Below are 16,968 nucleotides of genomic sequence, written 5' to 3'. Positions count from 1 at the left end.
TGAACTTAGAGACCAGAGTCACTGTCAGTCTGTGTGATGGGAGGTGTGACGTAACAACAGAGATATGAAGAGTTACAGGTGGGAGTGTCACTGTATTCTGTGATGTTCTGTGGTTGTACTTGAGGTCCCCCTACAGTACAGCAGATTAATAGAGTCACTAATGGATGTGCCAGCAGTGCTTTGAGGGTTTTTGTTCAGCTGTTGAATGTGTCTGTATCACTGTGTTGACTCACAGCACAGAAATACAATCCTTTATCTTCTGGCTCCAGATTCTTCACTGTGAATGTCCCACTCTCACCGTCGGGCTTGGTGGCTGCAAATTTATCTCCCTTGAATTCTCCAAAATCATGATCTGTGATGCCGAGTGTTGTATAAACTATTAGTTTCATAGTTTCTCCTGGCAGCTGTCTGTACCAGTACATCTGGTTGTAGCCAGCACCCTTTGTGTGGTTGCAGTGTATTGTTGCATTGTCACCCTTGTTTTTCCACAGCATGTCTCTCTGGTTGACATCATCACCAGTGGTTAGACCTGAGTGTAAAACAGTTTAAATTACCTCAAGTGAACGTTTAAATTTTTGCTTGTTAACCTGACAAAGGTTAAAGGCTATACTGTAGTGAGCAGATCTTACCATTTATCCAGAGCATTAGTATTAAAAAGCTCAGGAGACCATGTGTGATGATGTCCATGTTCTGTAATTCCAAGACTGCAACAGGTCTAATATAACTGTCAGTGTAGTTAGAGATCTAAAAAGCTGCAGGTGGGCGTGTCATATGTGTGATCAGTCCTATTAGCTTCTGTGTCAAAATCCAGAGGGTGTAACTGGGAGAATTTGTGGTCCTCGAGGTCCCCCTACAGTACAGGAGATAATTGTCACAGTTATACCAACAGTGCTTTGAGGGTTTTTGTTCAGCTGTTGAATGTGTCTGTATCACTGTGTTGACTCACAGCACAGAAATACAATCCTTTATCTTCTGGCTCCAGATTCTTCACTGTGAATGTCCCACTCACAAAGTCAGGCCTGGTGGCTGCAAATTTTCCGTTGCTGAAATCTCCGAAATCAGTGTTGCTGGTTGTTGTAAACACGATTAGTTTCATAGTTTCTCCTGGCAGCTGTCTGTACCAGTACATCTGGTTGTAGCCAGCACCCTTTGTGTGATTGCAACTCATTGTTGCATTGTCACCCTGTTTCTCCCACAGTATGTCAGTCTGGGTGACACCACTCCCATCAGTTAGACCTGTGTGTAACAGTAAAAGTTACCATAAGTGAACATTTGATGTCTAAAATATATTTGCTGATATCTCAGTACCTGACCTTGTATCCAGAGCACAAATGCCAGCAAGCTGAGGAGACCATGTTTGATCACGTCCATGCTGTTAAACAGCGAGTCTCATTATGTCTGTCAGTGTAGTTACAGAGATATGAAGAGCAGCAGGTAGGTGTGTCCCTGCTGTGTGTGACGTTCTCTGTAAGCTGCTGTATAAATGCCTACACTGTCAGTTGAAGTGTAGATGGTCATATCTGTATCTTGTGTTTCTCCCAGAACATGTTTACATGCTTTATGGTTCAAAAAACAGTTTGTACACCTGTATTCACCCTCTGTCAGAATCGCGCCGTCACCCTCCCCAAAAAAAACCAGTCTGCTCTAACTGGTAAGCAATTCTGGTCTTCCAAACCTGCTCAGTTGTTGACACACTGTTCCTGTTATCAGTCATATAATACTTATTTAATACCTGTGTCAGCTGCATTTGTGAGTCAAAAATGATAAAAGTGGTGTTCATTTGTGGAGAATGTTTGAGCATCATAAAGTTTGGTTTTTCACAGAATTTATTTTCTGCAGTAATCCTATATCCAGTGGAAAAATCCCATTGGCTTTCTGTGGAGGGAATCAGGGTTAATGTTTGCCTGCATCTGCCGGCTTTTTACCAGTGTCACGTTTAGTGTTGTGGCAGATGAAAATAACGAGCAAAATGTCTGATGGGAAATATGCCAAATAAATTAATGAATTAATCCCATATAAAATAGCCTAATGTTGTGTGACCTCTGAGATATGTTGCCAAGACAAATTAAATAGAAACTTCTACAAACCAGATTCCTGGATAGAAATCACCAACAAATCCACCAAAGTCGTACAGAGTGTTCCTGTCTCTTCAGAGCATAGGCAACATCCACAGTGGACATGGTCTTCCTCTTAGCATGCTTGGTGTATTTAGGTCACGGCAGTGTAAACCCAGACCAGGGCGATGGGAACTTCTGTGTTGGCCTACACACAAGTCATCCCTGCAGCACTCTATGGCCAAGCAATTTATTCAAGCCTGGACATTTCGATAGGGTGTTTGGAGTTTGGCAAGAGAACGGTTCTCTCTGTTTGACTGTGTTAAGATTATCTTTTGGTTATGCCACATGTGGTCTTGGGTTATGTAGGCTACTAGTGTTCTGATGTTGCTGAAAACCTGCATCTTTTGCCTAAATTTGAAGAAAATAAAATTAAAAAGAAGTGACAAGGTCAGAGTCTCGACCCCAAATGTAGTCCTGAACATTATTTGTTTCATTCTCTCCCCTGGCAGCTGTAGGTACCAGTACCTTGGGAATATAGTAGCATCCTTAGTGTGACTGCAGTTCATTGTGTCAGACTGACCCATGTCCCTCCACAGGACGGTTGACTGCAGGTCCAACTTACAAGATGTGTCTAAATAAGCCTCTTTCTCTTTCTCTGTAACTTGGTGTTAAAGTAGTTTTTGTCTTTTTCATGCTGTATCTCTTGCTGTTTTCCACTTTATGAGTGTGTCTGTGAAGAATGTGGATACAGTCTGTCAAGCAGCTCATTGTGGTTTGATCATGTCAGGCAGATTGTCACTCTGAGTCATGTGTCTCTGGTTTTTGTACAACTTGACAGCTTTCTGCATCACAGTGTGTGATGGCACAGAAATACACTCCGTTGTCACCTGGTTCCACGTTTTTCACAGTGAAAGATCTGCTCTCTGGTTCAGGTTTTGTGGTTGAGAATTTGTCGGGGCTAAAATCTCCAAAGTCTGGCTTGCTGTAAGGCACCGTGTAGGCGATCAGTTTCATACTCTCCCCTGGCAACTGTTAATACCAGTACATCTCAAGGTACCCGCTACCAGATTCTCGACTGCAGTTCATCTGAGCAGACTGACCCCACTGTACCAGTAAGCTTGAGGTCTGGTTGACCTGCCTACTCCCAGTTCTACCTGGAACCAAAACCATAAAACAATGTGTTTAGAGACAGCAGCAGGAGACATGCTGAATTGTGTTGAGATGCACAAATGTTAGCAGAGGTCTGATACCTGCAGCACAGAACAGAGACACTGTGAAGATGAGAGCTGAGATCATTTTGATCTGCTGAACAGAGAGATCACAGTTACTGTGAGGCATTCAACAAAACAGCTGATATCACATCATCCATCCCGTCACATGACGGTGCTCTCTGTAAGAAGGTGTGTCATCACTGTGAGACGACACACATCATGATACTTGTCAGTTACCAGCTAATCTGTCTACATTTGTCTTAATGACCTTTATTTGTGAGTCAAACAGAGAGTGGAAACATTTTTGATTTAGCTTGTGTCCTGTTGCTTCCAGGTGCAAGTCACTGTCTTTGGCAGTAAACACAGAGGTGATGGTGGATTACAGATAACATGTTTTTATTTTAGATTCAGGCAGCTGTCTGTCACAGGATACAGTGCAGACATTATAATAGTCAAACAGGGGTTCAGTGCAGTTCAGCAATGCATGAAAATGATCACATGGCAAAACTTTTACTATATTATATCATACAAATGTCAGGAAACATGTTCAGTAGTGTAGTATGGAGCATGTCATCTTTATTTGTTGCCTTTCATTTCACATTTACTATGACATCATTTATCACCATTTATCAACCAACCATTTTTCACTCGTATGTTTCTAAACTCCAGTGTAAAAACCTCTTGTCACAAATTAGACTGAATACTGATTAAAAGTCTTAGTCTGGAGGTCCAGAGCTCCCCCTACAGATCATTAAAGATGTCTTACATCTGATGTTGTCTATTCGTGGTGACACCAACAGCTGGGTTTTTGTTCAGCTGTCTAAGTCACCTGAATCACTGTGTTGACTCACAGCACAGAAATACACTCCACTGTCCTCAGGCAGCAGCTTCTCCACTGTCAGAGATCCAGTCTGAGGATCGCTCTTTGTTGCTGGAAATTTGTCCTCACTGAAGCCACTCTCATATTTATGTGGAGGAGTTGTAGTTGTAAAAACTATTTCCTTCATTCTCTCCCCTGGCAGCTGTCTGTACCAGTACATCTGGTAAAAAGTAGCATCCTTAGTGTGACTGCAGTTCATGGTGGCAGACTGACCCTCGTCTCTCCACAGCAGAGGAGTCTGGGTGACATCACTCCCATCGCTTTGACCTGTTGTCATAAAAAATAAAGAATCATGTCATGTTTCAAGACCACAAACAGTTGGGACGATTCTTCATCATTATAATGTTCAGTACCTACAATCCAGAGCAGAGCGGCTGCAGAGAGTTTGATCAGACCAGCTGTGATCATTATTGTGTTGTGAGCAACATGAACTTAGAGACCAGAGTCACTGTCAGTCTGTGTGATGGGAGGTGTGACGTAACAACAGAGATATGAAGAGTTACAGGTGGGAGTGTCACTGTATTCTGTGATGTTCTGTGGTTGTACTTGAGGTCCCCCTACAGTACAGCAGATTAATAGAGTCACTAATGGATGTGCCAGCAGTGCTTTGAGGGTTTTTGTTCAGCTGTTGAATGTGTCTGTATCACTGTGTTGACTCACAGCACAGAAATACAATCCTTTATCTTCTGGCTCCAGATTCTTCACTGTGAATGTCCCACTCTCACCGTCGGGCTTGGTGGCTGCAAATTTATCTCCCTTGAATTCTCCAAAATCATGATCTGTGATGCCGAGTGTTGTATAAACTATTAGTTTCATAGTTTCTCCTGGCAGCTGTCTGTACCAGTACATCTGGTTGTAGCCAGCACCCTTTGTGTGGTTGCAGTGTATTGTTGCATTGTCACCCTTGTTTTTCCACAGCATGTCTCTCTGGTTGACATCATCACCAGTGGTTAGACCTGAGTGTAAAACAGTTTAAATTACCTCAAGTGAACGTTTAAATTTTTGCTTGTTAACCTGACAAAGGTTAAAGGCTATACTGTAGTGAGCAGATCTTACCATTTATCCAGAGCATTAGTATTAAAAAGCTCAGGAGACCATGTGTGATGATGTCCATGTTCTGTAATTCCAAGACTGCAACAGGTCTAATATAACTGTCAGTGTAGTTAGAGATCTAAAAAGCTGCAGGTGGGCGTGTCATATGTGTGATCAGTCCTATTAGCTTCTGTGTCAAAATCCAGAGGGTGTAACTGGGAGAATTTGTGGTCCTCGAGGTCCCCCTACAGTACAGGAGATAATTGTCACAGTTATACCAACAGTGCTTTGAGGGTTTTTGTTCAGCTGTTGAATGTGTCTGTATCACTGTGTTGACTCACAGCACAGAAATACAATCCTTTATCTTCTGGCTCCAGATTCTTCACTGTGAATGTCCCACTCTCACCGTTGGGCTTGGTGGCTGCAAATTTCCCGTTGTTGAAATCTCCAAAATCAGTGTTGCTGGTTGTTGTGAACACTATTAGTTTCATAGTTTCTCCTGGCAGCTGTCTGTACCAGTACATCTGGTTGTAGCTAGCACCCTTTGTGTGATTGCAACTCATTGTTGCATTGTCACCCTGTTTCTCCCACAGTATGTCAGTCTGGGTGACACCACTCCCATCAGTTAGACCTGTGTGTAACAGTAAAAGTTATCGTAAGTGAACATTTGATGTCTAAAATATATTTGCTGATATCTCAGTACCTGACCTTTTATCCAGAGCACAAATGCCAGCAAGCTGAGGAGACCATGTTTGATCACGTCCATGCTGTTAAACAGCGAGTCTCATTATGTCTGTCAGTGTAGTTACAGAGATATGAAGAGCAGCAGGTAGGTGTGTCCCTGCTGTGTGTGACGTTCTCTGTAAGCTGCTGTATAAATGCCTACACTGTCAGTTGAAGTGTAGATGGTCATATCTGTATCTTGTGTTTCTCCCAGAACATGTTTACATGCTTTATTGTTCAAAAAACAGTTTGTACACCTGTATTCACCCTCTGTCTGAATCGCGCCATCACCCTCCCCAAAAAAGACCAGTCTGCTCTAACTGGTAAGTGATTCTGGTCTTCCAAACCTGCTCAGTTGTTGACACACTGTTCCTGTTATCAGTCATATAATACTTATTTCATACCTGTGTCAGCTGCATTTGTAAGTCAAAAATGATAAAAGTGGTGTTCATTTGTGGAGAATGTTTGAGCATCATAAATTTTGGTTTGTCACAGAATTTATTTTCTGCAGTAATCCTATATCCAGTGGGAAAATCCCATTGGCTTTCTGTGGAGGGAACCAGGGTTAATGTTTGCCTGCATCTGCCGGCTTTTTACCAGTGTCACGTTTAGTGTTGTGGCAGATGAAAATAACGAGCAAAATGTCTGATGGGAAATATGCCAAATAAATTAATGAATTAATACCATATAAAATAGCCTAATATTGTGTGACCTCTGAGATATGTTGCCAAGACAAATTAAACAGAAACTTCTACAAACCAGATTCTGGGATAGAAATCACCAGCAAATCCACCGAAGTCGTACAGAGTGTTCCTGTCTCTTCAGAGCATACGCAACATCCACAGTGGACACGGTCTTCCTCTTAGCATGCTTGGTGTATTTAGGTCACGGCAGTGTAAACCCAGACCAGGGCGATGGGAACTTCTGTGTTGGCCTACACACAAGTCATCCCTGCAGCACTCTATGGCCAAGCAATTTATTCAAGCCTGGACATTTCGATAGGGTGTTTGGAGTTTGGCAAGAGAACGGTTCTCTCTGTTTGACTGTGTTAAGATTATCTTTTGGTTATGCCACATGTGGTCTTGGGTTATGTAGGCTACTAGTGTTCTGATGTTGCTGAAAACCTGCATCTTTTGCCTAAATTTTAAGGGGGGGAATAAAAAAAAAGTGACAAGGTCAGAGTCTCGACCTCAAATGTAGTCCTGAAGATTATTTGTTTCATTCTCTCCCCTGGCAGCTGTAGGTACCAGTACCTTGGGAATATAGTAGCATCCTTAGTGTGACTGCAGTTCATTGTGTCAGACTGACCCATGTCCCTCCACAGGACAGTTGACTGCAGGTCCAACTTACAAGATGTGTCTAAATAAGGCTCTTTCTCTTTCTCTGTAACTTGGTGTTAAAGTAGTTTTTGTCTTTTTCATGCTGTATCTCTTGCTGTTTTCCACTTTATGAGTGTGTCTGTGAAGAATGTGGATACAGTCTGTCAAGCAGCTCATTGTGGTTTGATCATGTCAGGCAGATTGTCACTCTCAGTCATGTGTCTCTGGTTTTTGTACAACTTGACAGCTTTCTGCATCACAGTGTGTGATGGCACAGAAATACACTCCGTTGTCACCTGGTTCCATGTTTTTCACAGTGAAAGATCCGCTCTCTGGTTCAGGTTTTGTGGTTGAGAATTTGTCGGGGCTAAAATCTCCAAAGTCTGGCTTGCTGTAAGGCACCGTGTAGGCGATCAGTTTCATACTCTCCCCTGGCAACTGTTAATACCAGTACATCTCAAGGTACCCGCTACCAGATTCTCAACTGCAGTTCATCTGAGCAGACTGACCCCACTGTACCAGTAAGCTTGAGGTCTGGTTGACCTGCCTACTCCCAGTTCTACCTGGAACCAAAACCATAAAACAGTGTGTTTAGAGACAGCAGCAGGAGACATGCTGAATTGTGTTGAGATGCACAAATGTTAGCAGAGGTCTGATACCTGCAGCACAGAACAGAGACACAGTGAAGATGAGAGCTGAGATCATTTTGATCTGCTGAACAGAGAGATCACAGTTACTGTGAGGCATTCAACAAAACAGCTGATATCACATCATCCATCCCGTCACATGACGGTGCTCTCTGTAAGAAGGTGTGTCATCACTGTGAGACGACACACATCATGATACTTGTCAGTTACCAGCTAATCTGTCTACATTTGTCTTAATGACCTTTATTTGTGAGTCAAACAGAGAGTGGAAACATTTTTGATTTAGCTTGTGTCCTGTTGCTTCCAGGTGCAAGTCACTGTCTTTGGCAGTAAACACAGAGGTGATGGTGGATTACAGATAACATGTTTTTATTTTAGATTCAGGCAGCTGTCTGTCACAGGATACAGTGCAGACATTATAATAGTCAAACAGGGGTTCAGTGCAGTTCAGCAATGCATGAAAATGATCACATGGCAAAACTTTTACTATATTATATCATACAAATGTCAGGAAACATGTTCAGTAGTGTAGTATGGAGCATGTCATCTTTATTTGTTGCCTTTCATTTCACATTTACTATGACATCATTTATCACCATTTATCAACCAACCATTTTTCAATCGTATGTTTCTAAACTCCAGTGTAAAAACCTCTTGTCACAAATTAGACTGAATACTGATTAAAAGTCTTAGTCTGGAGGTCCAGAGCTCCCCCTACAGATCATTAAAGATGTTTTACATCTGATGTTGTCTATTCGTGGTGACACCAACAGCTGGGTTTTTGTTCAGCTGTCTAAGTCACCTGAATCACTGTGTTGACTCACAGCACAGAAATACACTCCACTGTCCTCAGGCAGCAGCTTCTCCACTGTCAGAGATCCAGTCTGAGGATCGCTCTTTGTTGCTGGAAATTTGTCCTCACTGAAGCCACTCTCATATTTATGTGGAGGAGTTGTAGTTGTAAAAACTATTTGCTTCATTCCCTCCCCTGGCAGTTGTCTGTACCAGTACATCTGGTAAAAATTAGCACCCTTAGTGTGACTGCAGTTCATGGTGGCAGACTGACCCTCGTCCCTCCACAGCAGAGGAGTCTGGGTGACATCACTCCCATCGCTTTGACCTGTTGTCATAAAAAATAAAGAGTCATGTCATGTTTCAAGACCACAAACAGTTGGGACGATTCTTCATCATCATAATGTTCAGTACCTACAATCCAGAGCAGAGCGGCTGCAGAGAGTTTGATCAGACCAGCTGTGATCATTATTGTGTTGTGAGCAACATGAACTTAGAGACCAGAGTCACTGTCAGTCTGTGTGATGGGAGGTGTGACGTAACAACAGAGATGTGAAGAGTTACAGGTGGGAGTGTCGCTGTATTCTGTGATGTTCTGTGGTTGTGCTTGAGGTCCCCCTACAGTACAGCAGATTAATAGACTCACTAATAGATGTGCCAGCAGTGCTTTGAGGGTTTTTGTTCAGCTGTTGAATGTGTCTGTATCACTGTGTTGACTCACAGCACAGAAATACAATCCTTTATCTTCTGGCTCCAGATTCTTCACTGTGAATGTCCCACTCTCAGCGTCAGGCCTGGTGGCTGCAAATTTCCCGTTGTTGAAATCTCCAAAATCAGTGTTGCTGGTTGTTGTATATACAATTAGTTTCATAGTTTCTCCTGGCAGCTGTCTGTACCAGTACATCTGGTAATACTGAGCACCCTTTGTGTGGTTGCAGTGTATTGTTGCATTGTCACCCTTGTTTTTCCACAGCATGTCTCTCTGGTTGACATCATCACCAGTGGTTAGACCTGAGTGTAAAACAGTTTAAATTACCTCAAGTGAACGTTTAAACTTTTGCTTGTTAACCTGACAAAGGTTAAAGGCTATACTGTAGTGAGCAGATCTTACCATTTATCCAGAGCATTAGTATTAAAAAGCTCAGGAGACCATGTGTGATGATGTCCATGTTCTGTAATTCCAAGACTGCAACAGGTCTAATATAACTGTCAGTGTAGTTAGAGATCTAAAAAGCTGCAGGTGGGCGTGTCATATGTGTGATCAGTCCTATTAGCTTCTGTGTCAAAATCCAGAGGGTGTAACTGGGAGAATTTGTGGTCCTCGAGGTCCCCCTACAGTACAGGAGATAATTGTCACAGTTATACCAGCAGTGCTTTGAGGGTTTTTGTTCAGCTGTTGAATGTGTCTGTATCACTGTGTTGACTCACAGCACAGAAATACAGTCCTTTATCTTCTGGCTCCAGATTCTTCACTGTGAATGTCCCACTCTCAGCGTTGGGCTTGGTGGCTGCAAATTTATCTCCTTTGAATTCTCCAAAATCATGATCTTCGTTGCCAAGTCTTGTGAACACTATTAGCTTCATAGTTTCTCCTGGCAGCTGTCTGTACCAGTACATCCAGTTGTAACCAGCACCCTTCGAGTGGCTGCAGCTCATTGTTGCATTGTCACCCTGTTTCTCCCACAGTATGTCAGTCTGGGTGACACCACTCCCATCAGTTAGACCTGTGTGTAACAGTAAAAGTTACCATAAGTGAACATTTGATGTCTAAAATATATTTGCTGATATCTCAGTACCTGACCTTGTATCCAGAGCACAAATGCCAGCAAGCTGAGGAGACCATGTTTGATCACGTCCATGCTCTGAAGCAACGAGTCTCATTATGTCTGTCAGTGTAGTTACAGAGATATGAAGAGCAGCAGGTAGGTGTGTCCCTGCTGTGTGTGACGTTCTCTGTAAGCTGCTGTATAAATGCCTACACTGTCAGTTGAAGTGTAGATGGTTAGATGATAAATGGTACTGCAGGTCCCCCTACTGTACGCTCGGATCAGTAACAGTGACAAGCTGAGGAGGTCACGTTTGAGGATGTGTGATGTGAAGACTTGAACTCATCTTTCAAAGTAATGGAAGCTTAGGCCTTACATGTGATATGAATCAGTGATGTTAAACACATGCTTGTGATACAAATCATTTACAGGATCTATTTTATGCTCAGGGTCATATCTGTATGTTGTTTCTCCCAGAACATTTTTACATGCTTTAATGTTGTTATCTTATACTGTCTGCCTAAATATACCTGTATTCACCCTCTGTCTGAATCACTTAGTTTTCGTGCACCTCTTTGAGCCGCCCTCCAAAAATAGACCAGTCTGCTCTAACTGGTAAGCACTTCTGGTCTTTCAAATCTGCCCTGTAAGCATCTGCAGTATGTGACATCATTGCAGCTGCCTGGGTTTGGGAAACCGCTGTGACTTCAGCATCTTTGACCAAAGCTGGTCCTGTTGTTCTTGGTTATTTCTCTCCCTCTTTGCCTTCCTCCCCTGGGCCTTGTGTTGTTGATGATGTTAGGCTTGGGCGGTATCAAATTTTTATACCTTCATACTCCCCTGAAATTTCACTGGGGTCTATGGTATATGACAGTATTAGTGTGTGGTGTATTACACCGCAGCTTTGTTTAGAGGACTGAGTCTCTTTGACTGTGAAAAATCGCCAAAATAGAAGCTTTAAAAGCAAAAACTACACAATTAGAACATGTTCCAGCAGAAATCTGATCCAAAATCAGGGGGAAATGAATGATAATGGCAACAGGTATAACTGATGTTTGGCTCTATGCCGAAGGATTAACTGGTGTTTAATTACCTGGTAATATACGCCTGCATGAGACAGTGGTTGCGATAGATGCTTTAAGTGAGGCCTGTGTCTTGCCCACAACAACAGAGAGGACCCCGGTGAAATTTGAGGAAGGTATGAAAAATTAGATAGTGCCCAAGGCTATTTAGGAGCTTAAACTAAATGCAAATGGGGTTAACATCCACAGAATAATTGTGCATTATTGTTATATTCAAAGACATTTTTAAACATTATTCATTCATTTTTTATTTGACAAACAGAGCAGCAGGGTTCTCATCAGTGATACAGCATCATAAAGAGACCGGAGTGAATCTTCACAGGGTTGATTGTATAAAGTAGTTAAGACCTTTCTGGGTAATGTGAACATGATTTGTCTGATCAAAAACCTGAGTAATGGAGTGAGGACTCAGAGAGACGTCACACTGGTTTCTTAAAACCACACATACAGATGCAGTCATGCTGTCATCAATACAGGTTGCTTGTCCAGAGGTCGCATGCATCAATGACTTTATTTAACCAAGGGTGTAGGTGTAACGGAGGTTCCCGCCTTTCTTCAGGAAGCAGTCGTGCTTGTGGGTTCCCGTCTTGATCGGTCTCTGGCAGACTCCCAACAGGTCATCGAAGAGGTAGTCACTGTCGTAAACCTCGAGCCTCAGCACTTCATTCTGCTGGGCCCTGAAGTGGTTGAACTCCTCCTCCCACCAGGGGTTTTGGTTGTTGTTGCGCACAGACGTTTCCCCCAGAGTGGCAGCTCCACAGAACACCTTGACATAACCGTCTGTGGTTCCCAGGACACCGGAGGGAAGATCGCTGGCCCGCAGGTTAAACAGCTTCAGCTGGGCTTCAGCCACAGTCAGACTGCACAGGGCCAACAGGAGGAGGAGGGGACGATTGGAGGCCATGGCTTCACTGGAGGCTGTGGAGGAGGAACAGAAGCATTTTAATCTGGGGACATGGATTTACACAGCGATTAAACAGTGGACCATCAGTATGAAAAGCATATCTTAGGGGCGGATGATGGATTGATTATAACCGATGTATCGCGGCTTGTTCCACGTGGGATGTATAAAATGACTATCATGAACATCGAGTATAAATTTTTAAGCCACTGGCATGAGACTCGCTTTACTGTTTTGGTTCTTTCGCTCCCTCTTACGGCTCTCTCCATCTCACAGATACAAAAAGAACAAAAAAGACTCAGACAAGTGAACAGGGAGTTAATGGCTAACAGATAATTGCAAAGCTTTGCAGTGCAGTTAAAGCTTTGACTGTGCCTGTCATGCAGCATGCAATTACAATACAGTAACAAAACATCAAAACAGTGCAACACGTTGAGCACATATGCAAGCTTTTGAGACTTATAATAGCTTAATCAGAGGGAATGAAGACTGTTGATGCCTCATGACAAACATGCAGAGAAATAGTATAGCCAGCAAAATGACAGTAACAGATGTGAAGCCTTACCTGCAGTCTGATACCTTGTCTGTCAGCATAATGTGTGCTGTTCCATACGTTTTAAAGGCCAGCAGGCGTCACATCAGCTTTATCTCACCCTCCCACAACACACTGACTACACAGCCTGCTGCGCTCCCAGCATTACATAATATGACACAAGGAGACGTTTAGGCTTGACCCATTGGTCACCTTCTCCAGTAGCTGTTCTGACTATAGCAACACGGTCGTCTATTCACATCTGTTTCCTTTCTGTCGTGATTTTTGTTGCTATCTGTATAAATGGGCTCTCAGATTCTTGTGTATCACTCCCTCCATAGTCAACATGAAAGTAATCAGAAAGAAACTGTGGGAGGGATTAAAGAAATAAAAGAAAAACATCCTTGACAAATAGTTACTTCTAAAAATGATGATGATGATTTCAAAGTTTCCTCACCAAAAAGCTGATCCACAGTAGTGACCCCTTTATTCTGGAATAGCTGCTATATTTAATGCTCTGGATATAGATTTGAAAAAGGTTTTAAAAAGCCACATATTTCAATGGTTGTTTTCTGATAACCCACCAGGTTTTTATTGTGAATTTATTCCATTTATTATCTGTTTTTAATTCCTTCCATGTTGCTTGCTTTAGGAATGGTAGTCCTTCCAGGGAAATGCTGGGGCGTGAATTTTGCTCTGTCCCAACTCGTTTTCCTTATCAGTTGTTATCGGGTCTCGCGTTCTCAGCTGTGTTGCCCAGTAGTTTTCTGTTCACTCATAGAACAGAAAACAGGAGCGGACAAACTGTCCCTATATATATATATATCACAGGTTGTACAGGTTTGTGCACCTGTCAAACGCAGGTGTAGCTTTTAACAGTGTGGCTACATGGCAGTTCCTGGACTATAGTGTTGTGCTTACTGGATTGTCAGCAGATCTGAATGAAATGTTATTACTTACACCTGTGCTTCTTCTCTTTTAACATGTCCGAACGTTTGCTATCTGTTGTTTAGATCATCGTGCAGTCTTCTTCTCCTCCTCTTGTATTTACATAGTGCAACCTTATAAAGCTCAGGTCACCAGTGGATCAGCTTTAACACTTATTGTATGGCTGACTGTGCAATTGATCAGAGTGAAGCTGAACAAACCTGGAGAGCCAGAAGGGAGATAATGTGACCAAGTACAATGTGACCTTACCTTAAGCATGGCAGTTGTAGTGTAATGAGCATACAGAGAAGACTTGTAACATAAAGTAAAACACCATATGTCCACCATGATGCTTTTTTTTCTAAACCTAACCACATGCTTTTGTTGCCTAAACCTTGGGAAGTACACCTAAAAACAAGGTTTTTGACCAACAGTCCCAGGTACAGTAAAAGACACAATGCATGTGATGAGTGTAAATTGACACATCGTCTCTTGAGTGTCCAAATCTGACGCTTGAGGGGTACCTAGAGCGTCATAGATTGTTTTGTAAGGCCACTGATCAAGCATCAGTATTGATGAGTAGGGAGTGAGAATGTGTTAGTCGATGACAGAGTTTTTAAAATTCTCATTTTCTTCTGTATCGGCACATGGTAACTACAATATTGTTAAAACAAGGGAAGGTTAATTACAGGACGCACAGTCTCTTGAACTCTTCTGTATGGAAGTTCACCTACTCAGCCCAACCCTTATGTTTTTCCTCGCTGTATAGGTGGCTCACTACTTCCTGTATTAGCAGTGTTAGTGTGCATGAATTAACAATCTCAAAACTGAAGGAATGGAAAATGCATATAAAAAAATTTAAAAAAATAAATAAATTTTGATGTAACTCGGCTGTACATGTACCCTGTTCTCATCTCAACTAAGCTCTGTGTCAGACTCCAAAGGTGGTAAACTTGTCAAATCAAATATGTAGGTTGATTATTTACAGAATGTATTTCACTACAATATAATGCTAAATGACTGACAGCACAAAGTTTGGTTGTTGCAGCAGAGTTTATTTATTTTTGACAATATTGGAAACAGGGTCAAATAGCCAATGATATACTGTGACAATTTCACTAGAACAGTGTTTATTGATTCAGGTAATAAGTTTGAGTGACTAGTTTTTCTCTAATCCTAAATGACAGATCATAGATTTGGGACAGAGAGCCTAAGCACTCAGCAGGTCGCATGTAAAGATTTAAGGTCAGATAAATCTTTTCAGGCCTGATGACTGTCTCAGTCAAGGGTGTAGGCATAATGGAGGGTGCCACCTTTCTCCAGGAAGCAGTCGTGCTCATGGGTTCCCAGCTTGAGACGACGCTGGCAGACTCCCAGCAGGTCATCGTAGACAAGATCACTGTCGTAAACCTCGAGCCTCAGTACGTAGTTTTCCTGGGCCTTGAGGTCGACAAACTCCTCCTCCCACCAGGGGTTGGCATCGTTTTTACGGACGGCGGTTGTACCCAGAGCGGCTGAGCCACAGAACACCTTGGTGTAGCCGTCTGTGGTTCCAAACAGGTCAGAGGGAAGACCGCTGGCTCGCAGGTTAAACAGCCTCAGCTGTGACTGAGCCACATTCAGACTGCACAGGACCAACAGGAGGAGAGGAAGACTGGAGGCCATGGCTTCACAGGATACTTTAGAGAGAGTAAAACAAATACAGATTGTAGCAGGCGCTCTGCGGTGTTTTCTCATATCATTTTTCACTATTTAAATTTAGCACTGATACCTTTTTAAGTTTACTTATCAAACATAAAATAAAGAGGACTTAATTGTGACACCTCTAATCTTGAGTAAAGGCATTAGTAGTTGCAGTGTCCTTGTAGATAATTAAAGTAAAAATTAGCAATAGATAAGTGGGAACATTCAGGGCAGCAGTGACTGAAGAGCATAGATCAGCTTTAAGAAATGAGACGGAAAAACAAAAAACCCTAACTGGCCAGAACTATAAGATTAGATGTGAAGGTCTTACCTGTAGTGTGGATACTCTGCGTGTCACCTCTCCATCTGCTGCTCCAAGTTTTTTAAGGTCAGCAGAGCTCATATCAGTTGACCAAAAAAAAAAAAAAAAAACCTCCCATAAAACACTTATCAAAGCACAGCCTGCTACATTCTCAGCATTACGCAATATGAAAGGAATAGAGAGACTTTCTGGAAAATGACGATCACCACACAGTTCAAATTTGCATTATTGGCACGATGATAATTAAGAGCACCTTTGTCAAAGCAGTTTGCACAAGTTCAACAATGTAGGAGTAATAATTTAGCATAAAAAACTAATTTTTTACAATAACATAGAAAAGATGACATTGTGTCGACGTAAAAAGTGTTGGCCATAGCAATGAACTCTGAGTCCTACGGTGGATTTTAGGTTCCTCTAACTCACTGTAACTTTACTGTTGTGGTTCAGTCTTTTTGCTCACGTCAGCCTTGTTTTCAGCAAGCAGCTGTTTTCAGTGAAAAGCTCTGATAAACCCATTTTACTCTACCAGCTCAACACCACTCAGCAGACAGGACAGATAAAGTTAAAGAAGAGCTGCTGAACATAGTGGAGCATTTAAGCGCTGTTTCCACCAAGCAGTCACGGTTCATTATTTCCGTTTCCACTGTGAAAAGTTGTGGATGGTACCAATGGAACCGTTCCGTACCGTCCCCATGTTTGAGTACCTAGCACACAGATCTGGAACTAAAAGGTGGAGCTGTGCAGTCTGATTGGTCAGTAGAGGATGGTCACTCTGCTCAGGGCTGAGTTGTGTCTGGTTTTGAGGCTCATGTAACCACTGTTCATACTGTGGAGAGCTTTACATACATTAGTAAACAGGAAATACAGTGAGTGCTGGACGGAGCAGTGAGTGACATCAACCCCGCCCACATTTAAGGGTACAGTTTGCAGTGGAAACACTAGGGTCTATGTACCATGTCTGAAGGGTTACTGTTGGTTCCAAAGGTACCATACTGAAAGTGTTTGGTGTAAACGGGGCTTTAGTAGCTAAAGAGACCGATATTTTTCTTATGTGTTGATTTTTTTGGCTTATTTTTGGTTTCATGAATGGGGCC

The 16,968-nt window shown here is 42.4% G+C and overlaps 2 protein-coding genes across 2 annotated transcripts; both read right to left on the bottom strand.

The window, feature by feature from the left end:
* Positions 1–11,731: 11,731 nt before the first annotated feature.
* Positions 11,732–13,069, bottom strand: LOC117267114 (perforin-1-like). The gene is made up of 2 exons (XM_033642789.2): positions 12,976–13,069; positions 11,732–12,427 (listed from the first exon to the last, which is right to left on the bottom strand). The coding sequence occupies exon 2, from the start codon at positions 12,411–12,413 to the stop codon at positions 12,024–12,026; it is 390 nt and encodes a 129-aa protein (XP_033498680.2). The 5' UTR covers positions 12,414–12,427; positions 12,976–13,069; the 3' UTR covers positions 11,732–12,023.
* Positions 13,070–14,903: 1,834 nt separating this feature from the next.
* On the bottom strand, positions 14,904–15,980 carry LOC117267115 (perforin-1-like). The gene is made up of 2 exons (XM_033642790.2): positions 15,884–15,980; positions 14,904–15,548 (listed from the first exon to the last, which is right to left on the bottom strand). Exon 2 carries the CDS (start codon positions 15,532–15,534, stop codon positions 15,148–15,150), a length of 387 nt encoding a protein of 128 aa, XP_033498681.1. The 5' UTR covers positions 15,535–15,548; positions 15,884–15,980; the 3' UTR covers positions 14,904–15,147.
* Between the last annotated feature and the right edge of the window lie 988 nt (positions 15,981–16,968).

This window comes from Epinephelus lanceolatus, chromosome 15 (genome assembly GCF_041903045.1).
Source record: "Epinephelus lanceolatus isolate andai-2023 chromosome 15, ASM4190304v1, whole genome shotgun sequence".
Taxonomy (NCBI): Eukaryota; Metazoa; Chordata; class Actinopteri; order Perciformes; family Serranidae; genus Epinephelus; species Epinephelus lanceolatus.
The sequence above is the reverse complement of the archived record's forward strand: the minus strand, read 5'-3'. Positions and strand labels throughout refer to the sequence as shown.